At 47.7% G+C, this 22149-nt stretch overlaps 4 protein-coding genes and 1 non-coding gene across 5 annotated transcripts; 2 read left to right on the forward strand and 3 right to left on the reverse strand.

Annotated features, from left to right (window-relative positions):
- Nucleotides 1-2975: 2975 nt before the first annotated feature.
- On the reverse strand, nt 2976-4550 carry LOC133930355 (aspartic proteinase nepenthesin-2-like). The gene has a single exon (XM_062376992.1). It carries the CDS (start codon nt 4462-4464, stop codon nt 3058-3060), a length of 1407 nt encoding a protein of 468 aa, XP_062232976.1. The 5' UTR covers nt 4465-4550; the 3' UTR covers nt 2976-3057.
- Nucleotides 4551-11660: 7110 nt separating this feature from the next.
- LOC133931443 (putative UPF0496 protein 2) lies at nt 11661-13945 on the forward strand. Its single transcript, XM_062378318.1, has 2 exons — nt 11661-11817; nt 12603-13945. The coding sequence occupies exons 1-2, from the start codon at nt 11763-11765 to the stop codon at nt 13796-13798; spliced, it is 1251 nt and encodes a 416-aa protein (XP_062234302.1). The 5' UTR covers nt 11661-11762; the 3' UTR covers nt 13799-13945.
- Nucleotides 13946-14331: 386 nt separating this feature from the next.
- TRNAA-AGC (transfer RNA alanine (anticodon AGC)) lies at nt 14332-14404 on the reverse strand. The gene has a single exon. It is a non-coding gene; the product is annotated as a tRNA-Ala (tRNA).
- Nucleotides 14405-14584: 180 nt separating this feature from the next.
- On the reverse strand, nt 14585-15682 carry LOC133883726 (expansin-A29-like). The gene is made up of 2 exons (XM_062323142.1): nt 15438-15682; nt 14585-15344 (listed from the first exon to the last, which is right to left on the reverse strand). Exons 1-2 carry the CDS (start codon nt 15589-15591, stop codon nt 14710-14712), a joined length of 789 nt encoding a protein of 262 aa, XP_062179126.1. The 5' UTR covers nt 15592-15682; the 3' UTR covers nt 14585-14709.
- Nucleotides 15683-18722: 3040 nt separating this feature from the next.
- LOC133883725 (uncharacterized) lies at nt 18723-20610 on the forward strand. The gene has a single exon (XM_062323141.1). The coding sequence runs from the start codon at nt 18856-18858 to the stop codon at nt 20272-20274; it is 1419 nt and encodes a 472-aa protein (XP_062179125.1). The 5' UTR covers nt 18723-18855; the 3' UTR covers nt 20275-20610.
- The last annotated feature ends 1539 nt before the right edge of the window (nt 20611-22149 follow it).

The raw sequence follows: 22149 nt of genomic DNA on the forward strand, positions 1-22149 counted from the left end.
CTCTCGTAACACCCAGTGTTATCAAAATAATTTTAGAAATTAGTCCTTACGTTATAAAACATACTAGTCAGTTTTCTACTATTTGATAGAATTAAATTGAGGTCTTGATTAGCGCGAGGTCTAGAAACTAACAAAATTGAAGAATTTTAATTAAAGTTTGGCTCAGAATTTTTATATTAAACCAATTAAAATGGGTTACATTTGAATTCTGAAATCTTCATATAAAATTTCTAGAATTTTTAAAACTCTGGAAGACATCGGGTTTATCTTATAAAGAGGGAACAAAATAATTTAACCTTCAGTCGGATCACTGTTAATTGGACCCACCTGTCGGTTCTATCTCCTTCGTGCACTCCTTTCTCTGCTCTCTCCCTCACATTCCTTTCTCTATCCCCAAAAGAGCATCGAGCAGCAGTTGCCCCTCATGAGATCCACCGCAAAATACAACGCCCCGAGCTCAAATCTCCCCAAGCGAGCCCCTAAACGCGAGGGGGAAGGTCGCCCTGGGTTGCCCCCGCCGTATCCCGCGCGAATCCTCCACTTCCCCGGCCGAATCGTCCTTTTGCGCGTTGTCTTCCCCAACCCCGGCGAGCTCGTTCCGGTCACATGTCGAGCTGCTGCGGCAGTTGGTATCCCGGCCATATAAGAGCACGGTAAGCTTCCTGAGTTTCCCCTCAAGTCTTGTCCCGCTCTAGTTTCTCTCCGGCCCGTCATCGGCGCGGCCATCCGCGCGGGCTGAGCGCCGCCGCGCCATGGCGTTAGCCGCCGGTCGTACTCCGGCTGGGCCCTCTGATCAAGACCTTCACTATGTGATTCCCCATCGCGTGTCTCTACTGGTACCCTCGGTGCAGTCGCCGTGCCTTCCTTTTGCTCAGGGCATAGCTTGTCAGCCACTAGCTCACATCAGCTCGGATATGATTACGGCTTGGCGGCATAGCTGGTCTGGTGGGCACGAAAGGCATGACATCATGGTGACCCAGCGGCGCACGGTCGGCATAGTCGATCCAAAAAAAATTTAAAAAAAATAGCTATAAAATAAAAAATAAGATAAAATTAGAAAATAGATAAAATTAGTTACAAAATTAAAAATATATATAGAAAATATAAAATAGCTAGAACCAGACATGTCGGGTCAAATCGTGCCCGTCCATGCGTGCCCATGCCGGCCCAGTGCTCGTGTCGTCCTGACTTAGCCAGGTCGTGCCATACCGGCATACCGTGCCACATACTCGACCCAGGTACGATCCGTGACCTCGTGCTGTGACAGAGCCATACTTACAGTGCTGTACTTCAGGCCGATCCAGTAGGTATTGCCCATGTAAACATCTTTAGTAGCTAGCTTACTTTGAGTGCCAAAAAGAATTCAGAGCCTTTAGTATTCAGATAATCAAGGGGAAAAAAGCAAAATTTGAATTATCGATGAACTAATAAATTGACTGATCTTGGAAAATATGTAGAAAACTAATTATAGCTCCAAAAAATATGAATCAACTTCTGAGAGCTTTGTATTCTTATAGTTTACATTAAAAATATAGTAAACCATGAAATGTTTACTGAGATTTCTATGGTGAATTAAATGTATTTGAAATTAAATAATTCATAGCTAATTTATGTCATGCTCAAAATTGGTGAAACCAAAAAATTTATTTCTCTGATGATCTAAACTAACTAGCAAATTTACTTACTAACATGAGCTAATTAGCTACAGTACCTTATAAAGCATTTTTTAGCTGACGCTTGTTCAAATTAGAAAATTCATCAAGAGATTAATAAAAATATCCAATTTAAGTAATTCCTGATGCAATACACTCGTGACATATTGCGTTACATCTCCACTGAATATCATGTATTATGGAGCATTTCTCATAGCATTGCATCTTGTTAATTGCGATGCAATTTTTTTTATTCTTTTAGCAATCGATAAACCAGAGAGTGACACCAGGATTATCGAGGCTGAAACTGAGCTCGAGATTGATTGTAAAGCATCTGAGCATAAATGTTTGGGAAACTCCGGTATAGAGCGAGTGCATCTGGTTTGCTTGCTGTTGGATGTGCTATCTTGACCATTTCAATTGTGTTTATATAATATTCGTATTTCTTGATGTTTATTGGTTGAATTTTCACGAACAACTTTCTATCTAAAGATTCAAGTTTCCAGTGGTTTATTTACATTTGATTCAAGTGTTGGTGGTACCAGAGATGTAATTTAGTTGTTATGTTCAGGTTCATGTGAGTAGTTGATGATCCTACTTACTCAGTTTTATCAGTAAATAATAAGGATATATTCAGGACTGGTGGTTTCAGACACACTATTGTCTCATTGCTGTTTTTTTAAAGGTGAAATTTCGCTAATTCTCGTTTTCAGGGTTTTTAAAGCTATGTATATTCTTCGGATTCTATAAGTGTTTTTACCCACTCTGGTGCTTTATTTGGTTTTAGGTACCAAATAACCGTGGCAAACTTGGAAGTGGTAGTATCAAGCACAACACACTTACATCAATACTTAGTCTTTCAATCATGTTGATTGGTAGTTGCTAGTTTGGGTAATTAAGCATCTTGGGTTATGTTTTGTTCTTAGATGTGATAATCCTAAGTTGTGATGTTTACTTTTCGCTTAGGAATATCATTGTGAATGTGATGTGTTTTTTTCTGTAGGAAAGGGGCCGATACGGGAAACTCTGCCGAAATATGTCATCAAGCTTTCAGTTTGGCTAGAAGTAGGTGTTAGATGGTAACCTCCGGGTATATGGATACTTAGGGCGCCACGTTTAGGTGTCCACTGTGTATCTCTAATTTAATTGGTTATTTGTACCTTTGGTGACACCACTTTATTAGGATAGTGGATGATAAGAGGGCCATTAGCAAAGGCGTTCTTTCTCTTACTCTTCTTCTTTGTACTCGATCGTTACCTTGACACAGTTGTGTGAGTTGTTTTTAGAATGAAAATCCAGGTGGGGAAGCTCTCCCACTAGTTCACTTAAACAGTAATAATAATAATAGGGAGTATATAACCATAAAAAATACTTGATGCATGTAAACCAGAAACCATAGCAAGGGCTAGAACATCAGCATCCACACGGCGACAGGGACAACAACTATTATTATTATGAGCGACGCTGCCTGCGAGTGTGGCGCCTGCGAGAGCCTCGGCGAGTCCTCCATCACGAACGTGAGCTGCTCGCCGTCGAGGTCGTAGATCATCTTCGTTCCCGTCTGCAGCAGGCTGCCCAGGAGCGACGCGTCCCGCGAAGGCAGTACGGCCAGACACTGCAGCTCCGTGGCGCCGTCCTTAAACTTAAAGAAGTAGTTCGCCGACCCGAGCTCCATCGCCGCGTCCACCCCATCGAACACCAGCGTTAGCCTCGGAATGTTTGTGCCGGCCATGGATTTCGCCGTGTAGCACAGGTCGAGGCCGAGATTAGGAGCATCTACAGGTTTGGACTGGATCCTGCTTACAAAGGCTCGCCTCAAGACATTGTACGCGTCCTTCTGGAGGTAGGTGACGGGCACGGTGGTGCTGAGGAACACCCCGCCGGAGCCGTCCTCGCGGAGGTCGAACGTTCCCGGCGGGATGTCGTTCAGGACCTGGCCGTCGACCTTTATGCCGGTGAGAGCGACGTAGTAGAGGTCACTGTGCTTGCTGCTCTTGTGGAGCCGTGTGGAGCGGCTGCGATCGGTCTGCGGCACGGCGACGTCGCCCAATTGGATTTCGTTGTCGCGGCGTGAGTCTTGTGGAGCCAAGAAGTAGGAGAAGTTGGAGAGGCCGAGCTGGGAAACGAGCGAGAGTTGCCCCCTGCCGAAACCGATGATGCCGGACGCGCCGGAGTAGACCCCGACGCTCCTGTGGCTGCATCCGAATACCATACGTTGGACGGCCGTGGTGCCGAAGGTGAAGGTGTCGGCGGCGAGGTACCCAATCGTAGCGGTGGAGTTGCCGTAAATGGCCAAGTACTTGCAGGGGTCGTTGTTACCGGCGCAGGAGGGCCCGAGCACGTCCTTGCAGGTCTTGCTAGAACATTTGAACGCGGAGAAGTTGGCGGAGTCTCTGGGCTTGAAGGTGGACGCCGGCGGAGGCAGGCAGGCGGTGCAGGGGTCGCACTGCATCCACACGAGCTGGGTGGAGATGTCCATCACGCCGGAGATGGTCTGCGCGGGCGTCCCGACGGCGAGGTCGACGGAGTAAAGGACGGCGCCCTCAGCGGGAGAGCTGTCCAGCTGGCGAACGTTGACGACCGGCGGCGCCGGCGGTGGCAGGAGCTTCTCAACGGCGTCGTCGCCGTGCCGCTGGAAGAAGCCATCGAGCTTCTTCATGATCTGCTCCGCCCGCGCGCGGGTGGCGTAGGACTTGATCTTGGGAAACTGCGGGAGGGCGGCCGACGATGCGAGCGGTGGAAGCTGGACACTAACAAGTGACGCAGCTGCCATTAGCAGCATCACTGCGAGGCTAATTCGTTGTTGCGCCATTACATCGAATCGGATCGAGATGGTATGGCCGTGTGTGCGTATATATATATCTCGTGTGTGTATATCGGAAGGAAGGAGGTGGATCGGGCCATCGGGGAGGATGCATATACTCCTATAGTCCTATGTGTGGTGTAAATTAACAGCCGCGGGCACGGGGAAACAGATGACAGGTATGGCCGTATAGGCGTGCCTTGTCGCACTGCACACCCGTCCGTCGGCGTGCATGGAGCAGGGCATGCAAGTGTGCTGTGTGCATGCATTTGTGCGCCCAATTGCCTGCCGTACCATGTGCCTTTCTATTCCACGTTGTCGCTGTGTGCCAAGTTGACACAAAAGAATAGTCTTTTCCGAATTCCTTTTCAGCATTGTCATTTGTTTTTTTCCCTTTGTTTAAAAGGGAAATTTTGAACATTCTTCACAGTTTCCTGTCGACCAAAATTGGATGTTGCGTCTGGTAGGCTAGGGTAAAAACGGTAACGGAAATTTCCATTCGACCGTATATCGTTTCAGTCTAAATTGGAAAATAGTAATCCGTATTTGTTTCTAGTATTTTTTGATATTTTTTGGCTTTATCGTCGAGGGATAATTCTTGATAATAAATTTGACGTATACCGGTCGATGGATGCGTTGATCAACATTTTCTTAGGTTCGATCTAATGGACTCAAGAAAACGAGAATTTTATCTAGTTTCAGATCTCTCGTGGGATAATAGCCCTACGTCATATGTATTTTCTTATGGATTATATGAACTTGTTACAGAATGTGTCTCTCCTTTTTTTTCCTACAAGTCGGATCCTCCTCTTTATATAATAGGAGAAAAGATATCCACACAAATGAACCGTGCCAAACTCTGTGACTGACCTACACATAATGAAGTCAACTACTCCTAACTCATCATGACGAAGAATAGGCATACACATCCTGCTCTGGTTGTCCTGCATGCCCTGTCCCATCACCGGATGTCATCACGCTTGTCTACGAGGCAATGCTACAGGATGGGTCACTGTGCCACCACTGGTTAGGTGAGTACATACCTTGTGACCAGCAAGGTTTTGCTCTGCGATCAGGGAACTGGTCGCAGGAGCCTTGTATTGGTCACAAGGTGAGGCCATGGTCTTGAGGATATCTGCCCGCTGGCTAACACTTGGCAACGTGGGGCCCACCTGGTGGGGTACTACTTACCTATTACACTGACATATTTCAATTTTGATTCTGAGAAAAAAATGATACTAGAAATGGCTTAAGCAATTTTTTATCGTTTCTGATCGTTTTTATCTCTTTCTCTTGCTGGTCACTCGTCACCTAAATATTTGAATGTATTCTCATAATGTAATCAGTGACATCCTTATAATTAAATTGCACATAGGCTATCAATTGCTTCACACCAATGATTTATCAAAAAATATTTCCTTCATTATTTATATGATTCCTGCGTCTCAAGGCTAGTGGTGAAAATTATATTAATATGATCTATTGACAATTGTTTGATGCACCTGAACTTTGGTTCCTACACTGCTTTGGATTGCTCTTTGGTAGGAAATGACTTTAGGAAATACAAATTTTCATTTGCTTTCATGTGACCCGCTATCAACACTTTGAGGTTATTTTCAAAAGTCTTATTAAATATGTCTTGTCATTTGTCTTATCATATAAGATATGTTATATTAGTATATATTTATGTAGATTGTAGTCATATCATGTGTGATTTTATTGAACTTGTGACTTGTGAGCTACAGTTTGATGTTCTCGTTCAAAATTATCGATTCCTGATCGATATTGACGTATTACCGATCCGACAATGCCGTTTTTAATTTTTCGATACAACCGATGCCATATTCTTTTTCGATATTATCATTTCCAATTTTATTTATGAGAAAAATGTAAAATTAATTTTTTTTAACATTTTCCGATAGTTTCGGACCATTTCACCTCTATTGTAGACCAACCGAACAGCATACCCTTCTCAGTCTCGTCACTTTCCTTTCAACGCCAAGCAGGTAGACCAAGGCCCAGCCTCACGTCGTCGGTGAGGTGACGTGGCATGGCCTGGATGGCTGGCGGGTGGTATGGCTCCGTTCGCTTTGGCGTTCTGTTTTCAGAACATCCTTAATCATATTCTTTTTATTTCGTTTTATTTATAATTTTTCTTTCTATTTTTATTTTTTTTATCTCTAGCAGTTTCTTCTCGAAAAATTCGTGAAAGGAAAAAGAGAAAATCTCATAAAAAATGATCTTAAAAATTTATTGGTGATAAGAATTGTGAAAAAAAATTCTTCCTGAACGAAATGTCTCACAGGCACGAGAGGATGATCGATGGACCAGCTGAGGTGGTGACACGTACTTAGTTCCAATCGTTGTTGTCTTGGCCGTTTGGGTTTCCCCACGGACGCCACGTGTCCATGCCCGCACGCAACAGAAACCGATCCACCTTTCTGATTGCCCTTCCCTTCTCCAGAAACATGCATGTGATGATCTAGCTCTACGTTTGGTCCATCGGGTGCTCTCATCGATCACAATTCCAAGAGATGCATCGATTCCACGTGACACCACCTGTTCGGTGATGCTTTCATTCAGTTGGCAAAACTGAAAGAATGTATCGCATGACATACGGAGAAAAGATCTAGCTATATATGTATCTAGCTTATAGCTGAGTATATCAAGTAGCAATATACGTACAATAATCGAGTATAAGGAACATGTACTAAGTAGAGTGTAAGCAATATATATACGAACTAATTAACAAAACTTATGTGTACTAAGTATTAGAATGGAACGATGGAGAAGGCTACTAGGTACTAGTAGAAGATCAATGGAGTCGCATGCATGTAATACGGTGCATGGTGAACACCACTCGGATCACTCAGTCAGTTAACGAGCTAAAGAAGAAACCAATTAGGGTAGCCACGGTTGCGTGAGCTTGCGGTGCTCGCCTTCCTTCCGAGCTGGAGCTGGACGACGACGACGACGACGACGACGTACCCGGCCCAAGCAGAAGTCATGCAGCTAGCTAGCGCGGGAATCAGGGAGGGGAGACGGATGCATGGAGGCAGCCCAGCCAAGAACGTCGCATCGACCTCAAACGCGGCAGCGCGTGATTAATGAATGACACGGGCCGGCGAGCTCGGCTGATCAGCCACGGCCGCCAATGTGGGAAACTGCAGCAACATCATACGTGTCTCATGCAAAATTCTTAGGTCCACTCGCTCCCTCAGCCGGTGCACAACCATGACCTGTTCCATATTTTTCTTTCAGGATTTGTTTAGATGCATAGGGGTTAGGTCCGATCCTCAGGGCGGATACATTGGTTGCAGTGGCGAACCCGAATAAAATGACCGGATGTCCTAAGCTGGTTTGCTAAGGTCCGGATGCCCAATTTATTGGGTTAGAAAATGTTACATAGGTTACTACAAATGATGAATTACTAGAAAATAAAAATTTAACTGGTGTTCTGTGTACCATGTGGAAACAAGGTGGATCCACCCTGAATGGTTGTCCAACATACTGTCTCACGCATTACCACGTAGAATTTCGCACTACTATAGAAATGGTCTTTTTTGCCGTCTCGTCACTGCCGAATCAATTAAAATCGGTAGTGATACATTTTTCACTGTCGGTTCGTAAGAAAAATATTATCATTGTCGGTTTTAGAGAAGAACCGACAGTTATAACGACTTATCACTACCGGCTCGTATTAAAAACCGACAGTGATAGGTTTTCATGCCTGTTCAAAAAAAAGGGCAGATAAGCCTAGGCTCTGGACCCAAATTTTTCATAAAATCCACTTTCGCATCCGTTGCTTCACATCCGACCCCCTCTCTTCGGCCTGCACTCCAAATTTTTCTAAGTCCTCGCAGCCTCACCCTCTCTCTATCTCTCTCTCTCCCACCCATGCCTCAGTGCAGAGACCTCCGCGCCCCCCCTCTCTCCCCCACCCCACCACCGCCTCTCTCTCTCTCTCCTCAGCCACCATGCCAGACGCCAGATCCCTAGCGAGTGAGGGCAGATTCACAACGGGGCTACCGGATATACGGCGAGCTGCTATGGGCGGGGCTGCCGGTGCGAGGTGCGAGTTGGTCATCCGGCGAGGGTGGTCGGGCACGAGCGGGAACAACGTTGTCGTCGCAGGGGAGGAGGTGGCTGAAATGAACGAGATGTCGCCTAGATAGGGGTGAATAGGCGATTCCTGAAATTTAAAAACTTTGCAGCGGATTACTGAATCCAGATACTCTGGGTTAATCCGGAGACTCTGGGTTATACAGAACCCGGATACTCCGGTCTTATCCGGATAGTCCGGATTATATAGAAAATTGAAACTTATGAAGAACTTTCAAGTAAATCAAAGTGATTCTGTAAGTTACCACATGTTCTAAAAGAAATCTAAATACCTTATCACCAATAACCTGCAGTCATATGCACACAAACAAGTAGATCGAGAAAATCACCAAAGATTAACTCAAACAAGTAAATGTGCAACAAAATAAAGGAGTCAAGGACTTGTCCTGAAGTTCGGCCACTTCATAAAGAGGTGTCTACGTCTCCATTAAGGAGCTCACAAAGAGTCGGATCTTTTTCAACCATTTCCTCTCCCAAGCGACCACAAAAATCAAGCGAAGATTCTTACTCAAATCAAAGAGTGTAATACAAACTTCCCGGGGCACTCCACAAATTTAGGTGCTCTCCGGGTGACGCCTTGCTGTCTAGGAGCTCACAGCTCTAAGAGAAAAAAAAATGAATCGAAAGCTTGGCGATGATCTCAAGTGCTCAAGAGTGGATTTTTGCTTTCTAGCACTCAATCTCACTTCCCAAAACCTAATCTCCAAATCTTGCACAAATTAAAGCTCTAGAAGAGTTAGGAGGGCTATTGAATGGCTTTGAATGTGTTTGTCCACGAGTTGGTTCAGCAGCTACTCAAGAGGGGGGTTGTGGGGTATTTATAGCTCACTTAAAAAAAAAACTAGCCGTTACAGTGTATTTTGAACTGACCCGGAGTATCCGGGTCCACCCGGATCACTCCGAGTAACACAGGGGAACGCAAGCAAAAACACTGTTCGGAGCCTCTCCGGAGGGTCCGGAGACACCAGAACCTGGAATATCCGAGTCAACCCGGAGACTCTGGGTTAAGCGCTTTAGGCCTACTCGGGACTCTCTGGCGGAGTCTCACTCAGAGACTCCGGCCACAAACAGAACTCCGGAGTATCCGGGTTAACCCGGAGACTCTGTGTAGAGCTCTCACGCTCACACCGAGACTCTCTACCGGAGTCTCACTCAGAGGCTTCGACCAACTGAACAGAGTCCGAAGTATCCAGGTTCACCCGGAGACTCCGGGCTTAGACAACTAAACCTTTTTTCCGGTATCCGTGGGTGATTGTGTCTCTCAACTTTTGATTCTAAAAGGATATTTTGAGCACTGAGACACCTTCAAGACTATCAATATGCATCTCTCTTGATAGTACAGCTATCCTTAACTCAAATTTAAACTAAAATGAATTAAAGCCTATTGAGTAACGACACGCCGCTTCTCTTTTCTTTTTAAGGGACGCCAACATCTCTTAACTTAACCAATAGGACTTGAAACATGCTCATAACTTCAGTAAACCTATTAGTCCCTTAATCGTTTGTCATCAATAAGCTAAAACTCACATAGGGGACCTAGATGCACTTTTAGTGGCGATGGCTGGGAGCTGGAGCAGGCGTAGCGGCGCCTGGGCACGGTGAAGCTGTGGCGGCGGCATTTTTCTTTGCAGGGAGCACGCAGCGAAATAGGTGCGGTGGTTCGTGGGCATGGCAGAGCGGCGGCGTTGAGGAGTGGTCACCTTTTTTCTCTTTATTTTCGAAAATACCATCACTACCGGTCGGAAAAGCCTAATAGTGATAGTGAATATGGCTTCACTGCCGCTTGTGTACCACCAGTTCCAAAACCAGCAGCGAAAGCCAGGTTGGAACTGGCAGTGAAACCATGTTCTGTAATAGTGACAGATGATGTGGATGGGTGAGAGTGGTGAGAGAAAGAGGGCGTCATATCGTGAAACAACAGTCTCATTAGATAAAATCTAGGACTACGAGACTACTCTGGCTCCATTGTACACATTGTCGTTGCCATGCACTCGCAACTTTCACTTGATACATACATAAATCAAGGGCTTGTAGAATTACTACGAGATAACTAAAAATACGACCATATTATATAGGTTGTTTGTTAAGTTGTCTGATGATTACATGCCGATACATGAGGCGGTCTTTGAGACGGCACCATTGTTCTTGCTCTTATGGATTAGGTCAAACTCTTACATACTTGCTTTTATGGATTGGGTCAAACTCTTGCGTGTCCAAACATAACATGAAACATAGGCGAAGCAAGAAATGTGAATGCCCTGGGCTAGACCAATGCCTATTTCACTTTTTTACAAATCTCTCGACGAACGTTTAATGGACAATTGCTTCTATGACCCTGGTAGCTGTAGGGTCTGCTCGATCCGCCGCTAACGGAAAGGAGGCTTTTACCCACATACTTGATTAAAGCTTTCACTCCAAACCTAAAATTCCTATATATGGCTAGCTAGCTCCACGTCCTCATGTATAACCGAGAGCAGTTCAATTGATAGCAGTTCTTGCGTATTTGTATTGAAATGTTTATCGACAAGCTATCATCGTATAATAGATAAACATGAGTATTGCCATGCATTTTTTGCTTCGCACCTTTGTGACTACAAGTTAGAACATTTTAGACTCTTATATAGCATCTACTCAACCAATACCGTTGGTCTGTACATACGTATATATGTTGGTTTTTTTCTTGAACAACAAATATCGAAAAAGGAAGAAAACTCCTAATCATCATGTTTATCCGTCCACGTGACATATAGACTCTGGGCTTATTTGTACGCAAAATTATCATTAATGGTATGTGAATTACTCGAAAGATATCGACACTATATTACTTAACCAACACAGTATCGTCGTTGTGCCATACAACCGTGTGTGGTGGAATGGTGTGTGCTTTCGTGTCCCTTCTGTCGTGTTGCCGTATCTTTTTTCATTGGGTCTGTACCAGAAAGGAGCCACCTCTCTCTTGGTGGCTTGTGGGTTTTGTTTCTTGCCTTGCAAGAGCTTCTCTTTCTCTCTCACTGCATTCATGGATGCCTATATAAGAGGAAGGCCACAATTTCATATGAAATTTCCAAGTTCCATATAAACAAATACACTAGCTGCGAGCACTTGAGCTATGTTAGATTGAGAGATCGGACTGATAGAAGAGAGTGATAGAGGTTTTGTTCTGTTTAAGCGATCAGTCAATACAAATGAGGTCGCCATCGCCTTCATCAGCAACCAGATCAATTTTTAGGATCGGAACTCGTAAGTTTCTAGCTAGGATGATGTATTGAAATGATTGTACTAGCTTATTAGTTTCTAAACATGATTTATTTTACATGTTTCCATGATCAGTAATGTTGCATATATTTTGGTCGGATTCATGGATTATTACAAACTTATTGTTCTTGTAGCCATATTGCTGTATGCTTTGCCAAATTAGCAAGTGCACCATTTGGCCATCTTTGCTGGTTTCTCTCATGTTTTGTGGCTAAGTTGGTCTTTAATTACCTGTTGAAGGAATGTTTTGTCTTGGTAATGCTATGTATTATTGTTGATAAGCTCGATCCTATCATGTTTGCAACACGCAATCAACTATATATACTGCAGGTTAATTAAATGCCGCTAGTCCCTAGTGTATTCCATTGTTTCACGAAATTGAACTCATTGGCGTTTACTTTTTGCCTTCTACTAGTTGGAGTGTGAGCATTTCATCATGCATAGTCCACATATAGTCAAGCTAGCTAGTCCTTCATGCAAGATTAGTGTAGCACAAAGGGATCAAATGCGATGAAAACCAATGAATCATTTTGTAGAGTTGAAGCATGTGTTTCCTTGATTTCCTTCTGCTAAGTCTCTGTGTTACTCCGATCCTATTTGCATGTCAAGCAACGACATTCTTTACCCAAAATTCAGAAGTCTCAAAACCATTTCTTGACGCTTTCTCATGCTGTCCATATATACCACGTTGCTTTGCCTTGCATTCTTGCGTTGTTTGTTACGTGCTCGCTTTGATGATCTCATCTCCAACTCGAACTCCATCGATGCAGCTGAAACCATGGACAGGAGCAGTAACTCCGCCCCTTGCAGCACTCCAGGGCGGTTGCCGCCGCGCAGCCCGCTCGACGTCGATGAGGAGTACGACCGTGCCTTCAAGTCCAAATCCTTCCTCGACCTATGGTCGAACGCGCACCACCACCTCAGGCACACCTTCTCCTCCTCCTTCAAGCTCTCCTCCTCCAAGTCCAGAGTCAAGGACTCGCGTCATGATCACGAGGGTGACCGCGAGGACGACTCGGCGGCGGCGGCGGCCGTGGAGCAGTCGTGCTCGTACACCGTTCTTGACGACTTTGTGCTGGAGCCAAGCCCGGAGGTGCTCGCGCGGTGCAGGCGGCAGCGGCGACGGCGAAGGAAGCGCCGCGTGGTCACCCTTCTGATCGAGTACTTCGACGTGACGCAGGAGGCCTGCGAGGCGTGCTCTGCGCTGCTCACCGCTATCGGCGCGGCGCGGCGCCACCACCTCACGATCCGCCGGCTGCTTCTGCGGCTGGAAGGCGGCGATAAAGAACCTGGCGCGAAGGACGCGCTCGCGGAGCACGTCCACCTTGACAACCCTCTCTCGCCAGGCTGCCTTTCCGGGTTCCATGAGGTGCACGCGCGGTGCGGTCCGCTGGCCTCGCGCCTGGCCGCGGCGCAGCGCCAGCTCCGGAGGCTCGCTCGGGCTGCGCGCGTAGTGCGGGGCACGGCCGCGGCTGCGCTCGTCGCCGCGTGCGCGGCCGCCATCGTTGCCGCGGTGGTGTTCGCCGCGCACGCCGTGGTGGGCATAGGCGCGGTGGCCGTGGCCGTGGGCGCCAGCCCCGCGACCGCCGTGCGGTGGGCAGCCGAGAAGGTCAGCGAGCGTCACTATGCGCGCGCCGGCGCGACGGCGGACGCGGCCGCGCGCGGCGCCTACATCGTGGGGCGCGACCTGGACACGGTGAGCCGCATGGTGCGGCGCGCGCACGACGAGCTAGAGCACGGGCGCGACGTGGCGCGCATCGCGATGCGCGGGCACGGCGAGCGGCCGCTGCTGCAGGAGGTGGCGAGGGAGGAGGATGAGTGCGAGGCGGACCTCAAGGCGCAGTTGGAGGAGCTGGAGGAGCACGTCTGCCTCTGCCTGATCACCATCAACCGGAGCAGGAGGATGGTGGCTCACGAAATGACGCGTGGCTTGCCCTCGCTGGAGACGCCACCGTCTGAAAGCTAGTTTGCTTTTTTTTTTTTTGTGAAAATCAGCAAACTATTGATTGTTAATTGACTTGTTAATATTTGTCCATAATTTGATATGATAGTAGTAGAAATTTGAAGAACTAAGAGTGTTTCTTTTGTGTGTACAGTAACACACTAATTTTTTTCGTGGACAGAAATAGTATTGAGATTGAGGAACAAACAGCTTCTCTCAGCATTCCTTGTTTTGGTTTGTCTACTTGTCCTCACGGCATAGCAAAGCACAAGATTCAGATATCTCTGCAATGCAGTTGCATGTAGCCAAACGCTATCAAGTGTCAAAACAATAGCTCCTTGATCTCCAAAATTTTCTCAATTGTTAGCTCGTAAATCTATCGCATAGTACTGTCAATTAAGTACTCTTGCTTTGGTAGTGTCTCCAGAATTAATTTCTGAAACCAAAAAAATCCCAATCTCACCGATGTGCAGATAGAGAGAGTGACATGCGAGATTTTGCAACCGGACGTGGAACACCATGTCAGAAAGGTAAAGAAAAAATGAGACAAAAAATATTGGAGATGCGGGGTATCGATCCCCGTGCCTCTCGCATGCTAAGCGAGCGCTCTACCATCTGAGCTACATCCCCGTTACGTAAGCGAGATATAAGTATAAATATTTCTTTCTTTATGAATCGAATCGTCTAGGACCTCAAAGCTAGTGGAGCATATTTTGCAAAACATTTCGCTCGTACGAATTCTGAAATTTATTACCACTGAATACTGACTGATACGCATGAATAATCGCACACAAGAACCCAAAAGCATGTTCAAGAACAAAAAGGGCCGGCGATGCTGAAACTACAAGCAGGGATGCGCGGGCGGGCAGCTGAACTGACCAGAGCAGTAAAGCACGCCACTGCCGACCAAAGTAACCAAGCAGAATCGGGCAGCTTTACTTGAACTGCAGCCTGCTCGCGTACGTCTGCCCGAACGTCCACGACGGCGGCACGACGTCGGCGAAGACGATGGTCTGGCCGTCGTCGGTGGTGACCCGGAACGAGAGACCCTGTCCGTTGAGGTACGCCAGCGACTGCCAGTTGACGCCCCAGTTCCGGGACATGGTAATCCACCCGGCCGTGCGCGTGCCCTTCACGTCCATGGACCGCACCGCGCCCGCCGCCGCCACGTTGGTCACTAGCACCAGCTCGAAATAGTCCCGCCCGCTCACCGTGAACCGCACGCCGCCGCGCCTCTTGCAGGGGACGCGCTGGAAGAGGACCGGCACGATGCCGCCGCGGTAGATGCCGATCTTCTCCCACGCCGGCTGCGCCATGTCGAAGTGCTGCCGCGGCGGGTTGCACCACCCGCCGTCGTTGCTGGGGAGCGCGTAGTTGGGCGGGCAGAAGTTGGTCGCCGTTATAGTGACGGATCTGCCCCGGCGGCACCATTGCGGGTCCGCGTTGGCGTCGCAGATGAGCTTGTAGCACTGCCCACACGACGCGCCGTCGTTGAACAGCGTTGTGCTCAGCGCCGCCGTCCGCGTGCCGTACCCCTGCGAGTACAGGTTCCCGTACCCGCACGCACCACCTGCAGGTGCACATAGCGGCGTGTAGGTGTAAGTTGTCACAGTTCACGATCGAGAAGAACGGATCGAGCATTTGGACACGAGCAAGCACGTACCCATCGTGCCGGAGGCGTCGCTGCCGCCGTAGAACGTCGCGGTGCCCTTGCTCCAGCCGGACGGCACGAACGCCCCGACCGTCGAGGCGGCGACCAGCGCGCAGCCGGTCGCCAGCAGGGCCGCCGCCGCGAGGTGCACATAAGCGCGTGCCATTCCCGATAAGCAAGCGCGGCAAACTGCGATTTCTATGCCGTACTACTCTGCTTCTGTGCCGACGTGCCTGGAGGAGTCGGCGATGAACCGATGACCCTTGCAACGCAAACTGAGCATGGGGTTCTGCGAAGCCCGTGTATATATACACACGCACGCGGCACGCGTGCGAGATGGGTGCCGCAGCCGCATGCCGACATGCATGTGAGGTGCCGCATCGTGACTTGCGCACCGTGCGATCGCAGCAGCAAGCTCAGCACTGCACCTGCATGACGGCATGTATGGAAGAAGCTACGGCATGTGCTTGTGCATCTCATCTCATAGTGTGATAAGGTAACGGGGAGGGAGGGAGGGAGAGGAAGTTATGGCTGCGTCGACCATGACCTTTACTGCTCTGTTCATCAGGTTCAGTATCCAGAGCTGCAGCTTCATCTGCCTCGTCGACTGTTTAGCTCCAATAAAATACTCCATACTTGCAGGGCTAATGAAGAACTTGAGGGCAGATACGTGCAGCATGGAATGGCCCGGATGGACACACAAGTGAAGTGAAGCACATGGTGGCCAATACTACGCGACGAGCGAGAGATGTGACCCTGACCCATGAAGCGGCGCACATGGCCCCATCCGAAGCTCTGCGCCTCTGCTGCCACCGCGAATCGACAAGCTCCAAACAAGATCAATCGGTTGGCGGATTGGATTTATTATTCTTCACCGCCTCATCTCATCTAACAAGACGCAGATGCCTGCCGAAACAAGACGCAGAAGAAGAGACTGAATCGGTATGACTGGTTCAGTGTTTCAGACTTCAGTTGAAGTGCAGGCTGGTTGTTGAGAGCTCAGAATCTTCAGTTAACTGGGTCACTGTTTTTCCTGACAAGAGATTTGCTGGGAAGTTTATGATTTGCTGACAATTATATATGCAATATCAAAAACCAGTCTGGAAGTCTTCTTGATTGCTTGAAGAAGGGAAATCTTGATTCGAGTAAAGTTCAGGCTTTGCGATTGACTTCACTGCACCAGTAACGTTTGACCTGATCACAAAATTCTGTGTCAAGACAGCAAGGATTTCCAATGCATGCCCGTTGTCTAAGCTAGGTAGCTTCGACGATCGATGTACAATGATCGCATGGCGCCGTGGCTCGATTAATACAGTACTGAAACGAAATAGGTTGAGTGAGATACAGCTTTTGGCAAGTTGAGATAAGATTACCATATCAAGTTGCGCCTGGACTACAAATTCAGGTCCATGTTTTATATTTGTAGCAAAGGCACATGGATTTGCAGCTGTGAAGTTATCCCCGTTCATATTTGGGCTCCAGGACCCTTTTCAGTGAATGATTTGGGTACATAAAATTTCTCATGGAGTACAGAACCAAAGATCAGACAGACAAATTGTTCCACGTCAGGATGGAGCTCTACTGATTCTCAGATAAATAAATTATAATGTTTTCTGCTGATATGAGCGGCCAATTTGATGTTGCTATAGTTGCAGTTGGATTTGAACTTTGGGATGCAAATAAATAGGCAGTACTCGGCCGGCCTTGATATTTAGAAAAAACTCGTGGTATGTGATCACTTTTATTCTACTCAATGTTTTGGGGTTTAACCGAAGTGTGAATAATGAACAAGGCTTATATGCATCACACGATGCGAACTGTGAGTGAAAAATTGCGTTGCCGGGCAGGCCAATCAGAAGAGGTGACTTGAGCCGTTAGGCCATTACACCTAATGAAGCTCATAAGCACAGGTTCCTTTAGAAACTTGGGTTAAGTCAACCCTTGTTTTCTTCAACAGTGCCTATTGTACTTCAAGTCATGCGCTGACTTTGGTTGTAAACGTACAACTGCTAAGTTGCTTCAAATCCAATGCAGCTAACATACAGTCAAACAAAATGCGGGGAAAAGGTGAAAGAAACTACCTACCTCTGCCTGTAACCGTACCTCCTACGGCCTGTTTGATTTGTGTCTTCAGTGTGCTAAGCTAAAATTTGGCCGCGACCAAAACCTATGCATGACCAAATTTTGGTAAAATTTAAGATATTTTGTCCTAGAATCCATGCCATCAAGCTTTCAAAAGTTTGACCACTAGTATATTTAAGACTAATAAGATTGGCTATATAAAAATTGCATTCCTAGATTAGTCTTTGAATTTTATTTATTTAAATAAAATTTATTTGGTATGCATTGATATAAAGTTATTAAAAAAAAGTAGTAGCCAAGTTACCTCGCAAATACCGTGGAGATTCAATGACGTCAAATAAAAAAGAACGGAGAGTATATACTTAAGACTGTAATCTCATCCTTAATTGAATAGTGGAGCTCTTGCCCTTTCGTGAAAGAAAATATACAGAAGACTGAACTAGCCAGATTGACCGAACTGCACAGTTAGTCTTTCCTTTTCCATATATTTTTTCTTATTTTTTTAGAAAATGAAATATATGGCACGGAAGCCATAGCCGGGAGCACTGCCAAATCATTAAAACGGGGGAGAAGGTGAGGACGCCGCTACGTGCTGTTCTCTTTTCTTGATTTTTATATTTGTTACGTTTTCGTACAATTCCGAGGCCACACAGCTTCATACACACCTATTTTGAAAACAAAAGGATAGAGGGCAAACGATTGCACACCAAAGTATATAAGGAACATTGATTCAAGTCCTAAAAACATGAGTAAATGATTGATCCTCTGGTTTTTTTTTTTTGCGATTCAAGTCCTAAAAACCTGCTAGTCTCATCATGTTTTGAGCCCGAGGGTAATTTTGCACCCGTTAAGTGGTCCGAGCTCGGATCAAGTTTTTTTATTCATCTTTCCGGTCACTCTTGCTGCATCCAGTCGTGACCTATCCTGCTGCCAGCCCTAGGCTAGAAAAAGTAGTCACCAAACGCAAGTGGATTTTGGCTCGTTACGGTGCGAAAACCGAGAGGCGTGGCCCAGAAAGTGGCCGGCCCACTAACTGATTTTGCATTGCGGCCCGCGAGATAGTCCGAAGAGGCGACGGCCCGGCAAAGTCACCGGAAAACGGGGGCGCCCACAGCATGTGAGAAAACCACCGTCGCTGTCGAACATATCGGCCAAACCGACCAACCTGGTCAGTAGTCAGAGTCGAGACGGCGAGACCTGCGCCGGCGGCATGCAACGAAATAAATACGTGGGCACGGCACGACGGAACAGTCATTGCCACGCACGCCTCTCGAGGCAAGAACCACATCCCTTCCGCCTTCGTTCTTCCCTCCTCAAGCGATCGATTGTTTTGTGTGTCGCGTTGCCGATGGCTATGAGCAAGCTCGCCGCCGCCGGGAGGTCGGGCTGGGCCGACCTCCCGCGCGACCTCCTTGAGTCCGTCCTCGGACGCCTCCCCGTGCCGGACCGCCTCCGCCTCCCCGCCGTCTGCACCGCGTGGCAGTCCGCCGCCGATACCGCCACCGCCACGCGGCTTCAGGCCGTGCGGTCCCCGTGGCTCATGCTCCCCTTCAACCCGACCGCGCACAGACGCACGAGGGGCTGTGAAGATGGCTCCAAGTTCTTGGAGGCGCGGTTCTTGAGCCTTTCGGATGGCAGGTCGTACGCCATCCGGCAGCCGGCTCCCGCCATCTCCAACCGCTTCTGCGTCGGCTCGTCTGACGGGTGGCTCGTAACCGCCGACGCCGCCTCGGAGCTGCAGCTCCTGAACCCGGTCACCGGCGCACAGGTGACGCTGCCGTCCGTCGGCACGCTCCCGTTCGTCGATGCCATCCGCGACTCGGACGGCCGTGCCGTAAGCTACAACCTTCGGTGCTGTTTCACTGATGATGACGGCAACGGAGAAGAGGTGGTGATCCCGCCGGAGACAGTCGCGCCGGACAGGCTCCGGTACAAGGTCTACGAGAAGGCTATCCTCGTGTCCGCGCCACGGCGGGTGACCCCGTCGGGCTCGTGGGGCGGCTACGCCGTGCTGCTCATCTGCCAGCCCCTGCACCGTCTCGCCATCGCCCGAGCCGGGGACACGAAATGGACTCTGCTCATCAACACACCCGCGCGCTGCTGGGTCGACGCCGTGCGCGCGTCCTCTGCGGCCAGCGCCGATGGGACGCAACGGCGAGCGGTGTACACGATGGACACCGCGGGGCGCGTCGAGGCCTGGGACATGGACGCCACCACGGACGCGATACCGACACCGTCCAGGCCGATCGCACCGCCGTGTTGCTGCACGGAACGCGAGTGCTCCATGTCGGCAGCGTGCCGAAAGTACCTCGTGGAGCTCTCGCCTGGGCACCTGCTCCAGGTGCACCGGCTCCGGGACACGGCGCACGCGCGGTACAAGTGGGAGCCCCGGCCAGAGCACGTCGAGTACACGACCACCAAGGTCGTGCTCTTCGAGTGGACGGTCGGCGCAGGAGGCCGCGCCCAGTGGGCGCTGGTGGACGGCAAGGACACCAGCCGCGTTTTGGCCGGGCGCGCGCTGTTCCTGGGGAAGAACGCGTCGCTGTGCGTGCCGGTGGATGGCGGCTGCTGCCCCGAGCTGAGGGGCAACTGCGTCTACTTCACCGACGACGGGCAGTGGTCGCACAACAGGTGCCACGAGGTGGCGCCGGACGTGGGGGTGCTCGACCTCGCCGACGGGAGCTACAGGACGCCGCGCGGCGCAGTGCGCGACTTGCTCTGGAAATGGCCGCCCCCGGTCTGGGTCTTCCCGTCGATCGCCAACTGATTGATAGGCTGTCCGAATGGCAATGCTCGCTGGTTTCATGAGATGTTCACCAATCAGGTCCCGTATGTTTCAGATATTTTCTGGAACTGCGGCGGCTCAAATTCCCATGGACCCGCTGCTGCATGTGTCTGTGTGCATAGCTCTGCATACCGCTCCTAGTCTGCTTGTGTGAGCTGTAAATTTGTAGAAAATTTGTAATAAGAACGTGTGTGACAGAGTCCAATCTCCCTCATGGAACGACACGATGCTGGTTGTACACTGGTCAGTCTCTTGTTGACCTCACTCTGCTGGTTGTAGCAAAGTCGTCTTCTTCCTCTTTGCCATAAAAAGGTTTCTTCCTTGCCATAAAAAAAGTCCTCTTCTCGAAGGGGGTGTGCGCTTGACGGTTGTTGCAAAGTCAATCGACTTAACTGTAGAGTACAGTCTGGCGAGAACAAAGTTTTGTTTGGCCGGTTAGCGGATATAGTTATATATCTATTCATCATCAGATATTAAACTCCGAGTATGCTCATTGTATGTCTCATTAAAATAAAATTTTCTTTTAGTGATAATATCGTATTTGTTGATAGTGAGGCACCTACGATGATTTTATCAATTTTTAAATTTTATTTATTCGTTCTTTAGTAAATACTGTATAAGTGCATATATATATATATGTGTGTGTGTGTTTTTACGAGTTATACTAGGGTTTTTTTAAAAAAATAAGTATGATTTTGTTTAGGAAGTTAGTACTATTTAGTTATACTAGGGTTTTTAAAAAAATATATGATTTGTGGCCCGCCACAACTACCCGATCATAGGCTCGTAGCAAAGTGCAAAACATCAACTAGGAACAAATTTCATGGTCCATAAGCTTTTGATATTCCTCACTTAGTTTTCGTTCCATTTAGGAGTCACTAATGCTTCAAATGTTCAGTTTATATGTAGATTTTTAGGAGTATGCCATATATAATTGATTGGTTCAATTTGAATGTTCAGCGGTCACAAAGCTAGGTATTCATGGTGGAACATGTCCGCTCAGGTTTGAGTCTAGATTTAACATGGGTGCTTATATTTAAAGAAATGATTATATATATCACTAGTAAGATGGTCCACACTATTAATGTATCTAGCCTCTCTATAATATTTTTATCATGATAAACTTGATTAAAATTTAGTCTATTTAGCTTTTTTTTACGAGGTTAGTGTCATTTAGTTACAAAACGAATAGAATTAAAAGAAGAGATAAAAATTAGGTTAATAGAGGAGAAATTTATTTATGCTCTAAACTTATATCCAAATTGTATAACGTATTGGTTTGATTCGTATATGTTTTGTTCAACTGTTATAATTTGTGCGTCAGGTGTAGGCATTCTAACAAAAATTTAAATATATTTGCCATTCCTTCGTGTTGTGTCTCGCCTGCTGCCTGTGTGATGTGATGATGTCAACACGGCCTCAATCTCTGTTCTCTGAGAATTCCTCTATTAGGAGATGAGAATGTGACCAATTTTCCTCTGCAAGGAGTTTAATGAGAGAAAAAGTGCCCCGTCGGGTATGGCGAGAGCGGGGACGATTCCACAACCACCGTCCCCGCTTCCCCATGGGACCCCGAATATATGTGTTTTATATATATAGTCGTATGTCCTCATCTTAGAGCTCAGCCTATAGGATTACCCTAAGTTAAACAACATAAGTCCATTTGTTCATGTACTAAATATTTAAGCTCATCTCCCATCACTCACTAACTCAGCGCGCTCCTATCTAGCCCGAACTGAGCCCAATCGGTGCCACCCTCTGTCTGCTCAATTTTTAGCAGAGACGAGTTCCCTGTCAGGTCCCTATTCCCCGTGGGGACGAGGATGGGCAGGAAATAATCCCCGTTAGCAGGGACAG

This window comes from Phragmites australis, chromosome 10 (genome assembly GCF_958298935.1).
Source record: "Phragmites australis chromosome 10, lpPhrAust1.1, whole genome shotgun sequence".
Classification (NCBI taxonomy): domain Eukaryota; kingdom Viridiplantae; phylum Streptophyta; class Magnoliopsida; order Poales; family Poaceae; genus Phragmites; species Phragmites australis.

What these genes read in the sequence shown, in the direction of transcription:
- LOC133883726 (XM_062323142.1), bottom strand. Translation starts at nt 15,591, where the DNA reads ATGGCACGCGCTTATGTGCACCTCGCGGCGGCGGCCCTGCTGGCGACC. An exon ending in CGACGCCTCCGGCACGATGG is followed by an intron (nt 15,345 to 15,437) that starts GTACGTGCTTGC and finishes GTGCACCTGCAG; the next exon opens with GTGGTGCGTGCGGGTACGGG.
- LOC133931443 (XM_062378318.1), top strand. Translation starts at nt 11,763, where the DNA reads ATGAGGTCGCCATCGCCTTCATCAGCAACCAGATCAATTTTTAGGATC. An exon ending in AATTTTTAGGATCGGAACTC is followed by an intron (nt 11,818 to 12,602) that starts GTAAGTTTCTAG and finishes CCATCGATGCAG; the next exon opens with CTGAAACCATGGACAGGAGC.
- LOC133930355 (XM_062376992.1), bottom strand. Translation starts at nt 4,464, where the DNA reads ATGGCGCAACAACGAATTAGCCTCGCAGTGATGCTGCTAATGGCAGCT.
- LOC133883725 (XM_062323141.1), top strand. Translation starts at nt 18,856, where the DNA reads ATGGCTATGAGCAAGCTCGCCGCCGCCGGGAGGTCGGGCTGGGCCGAC.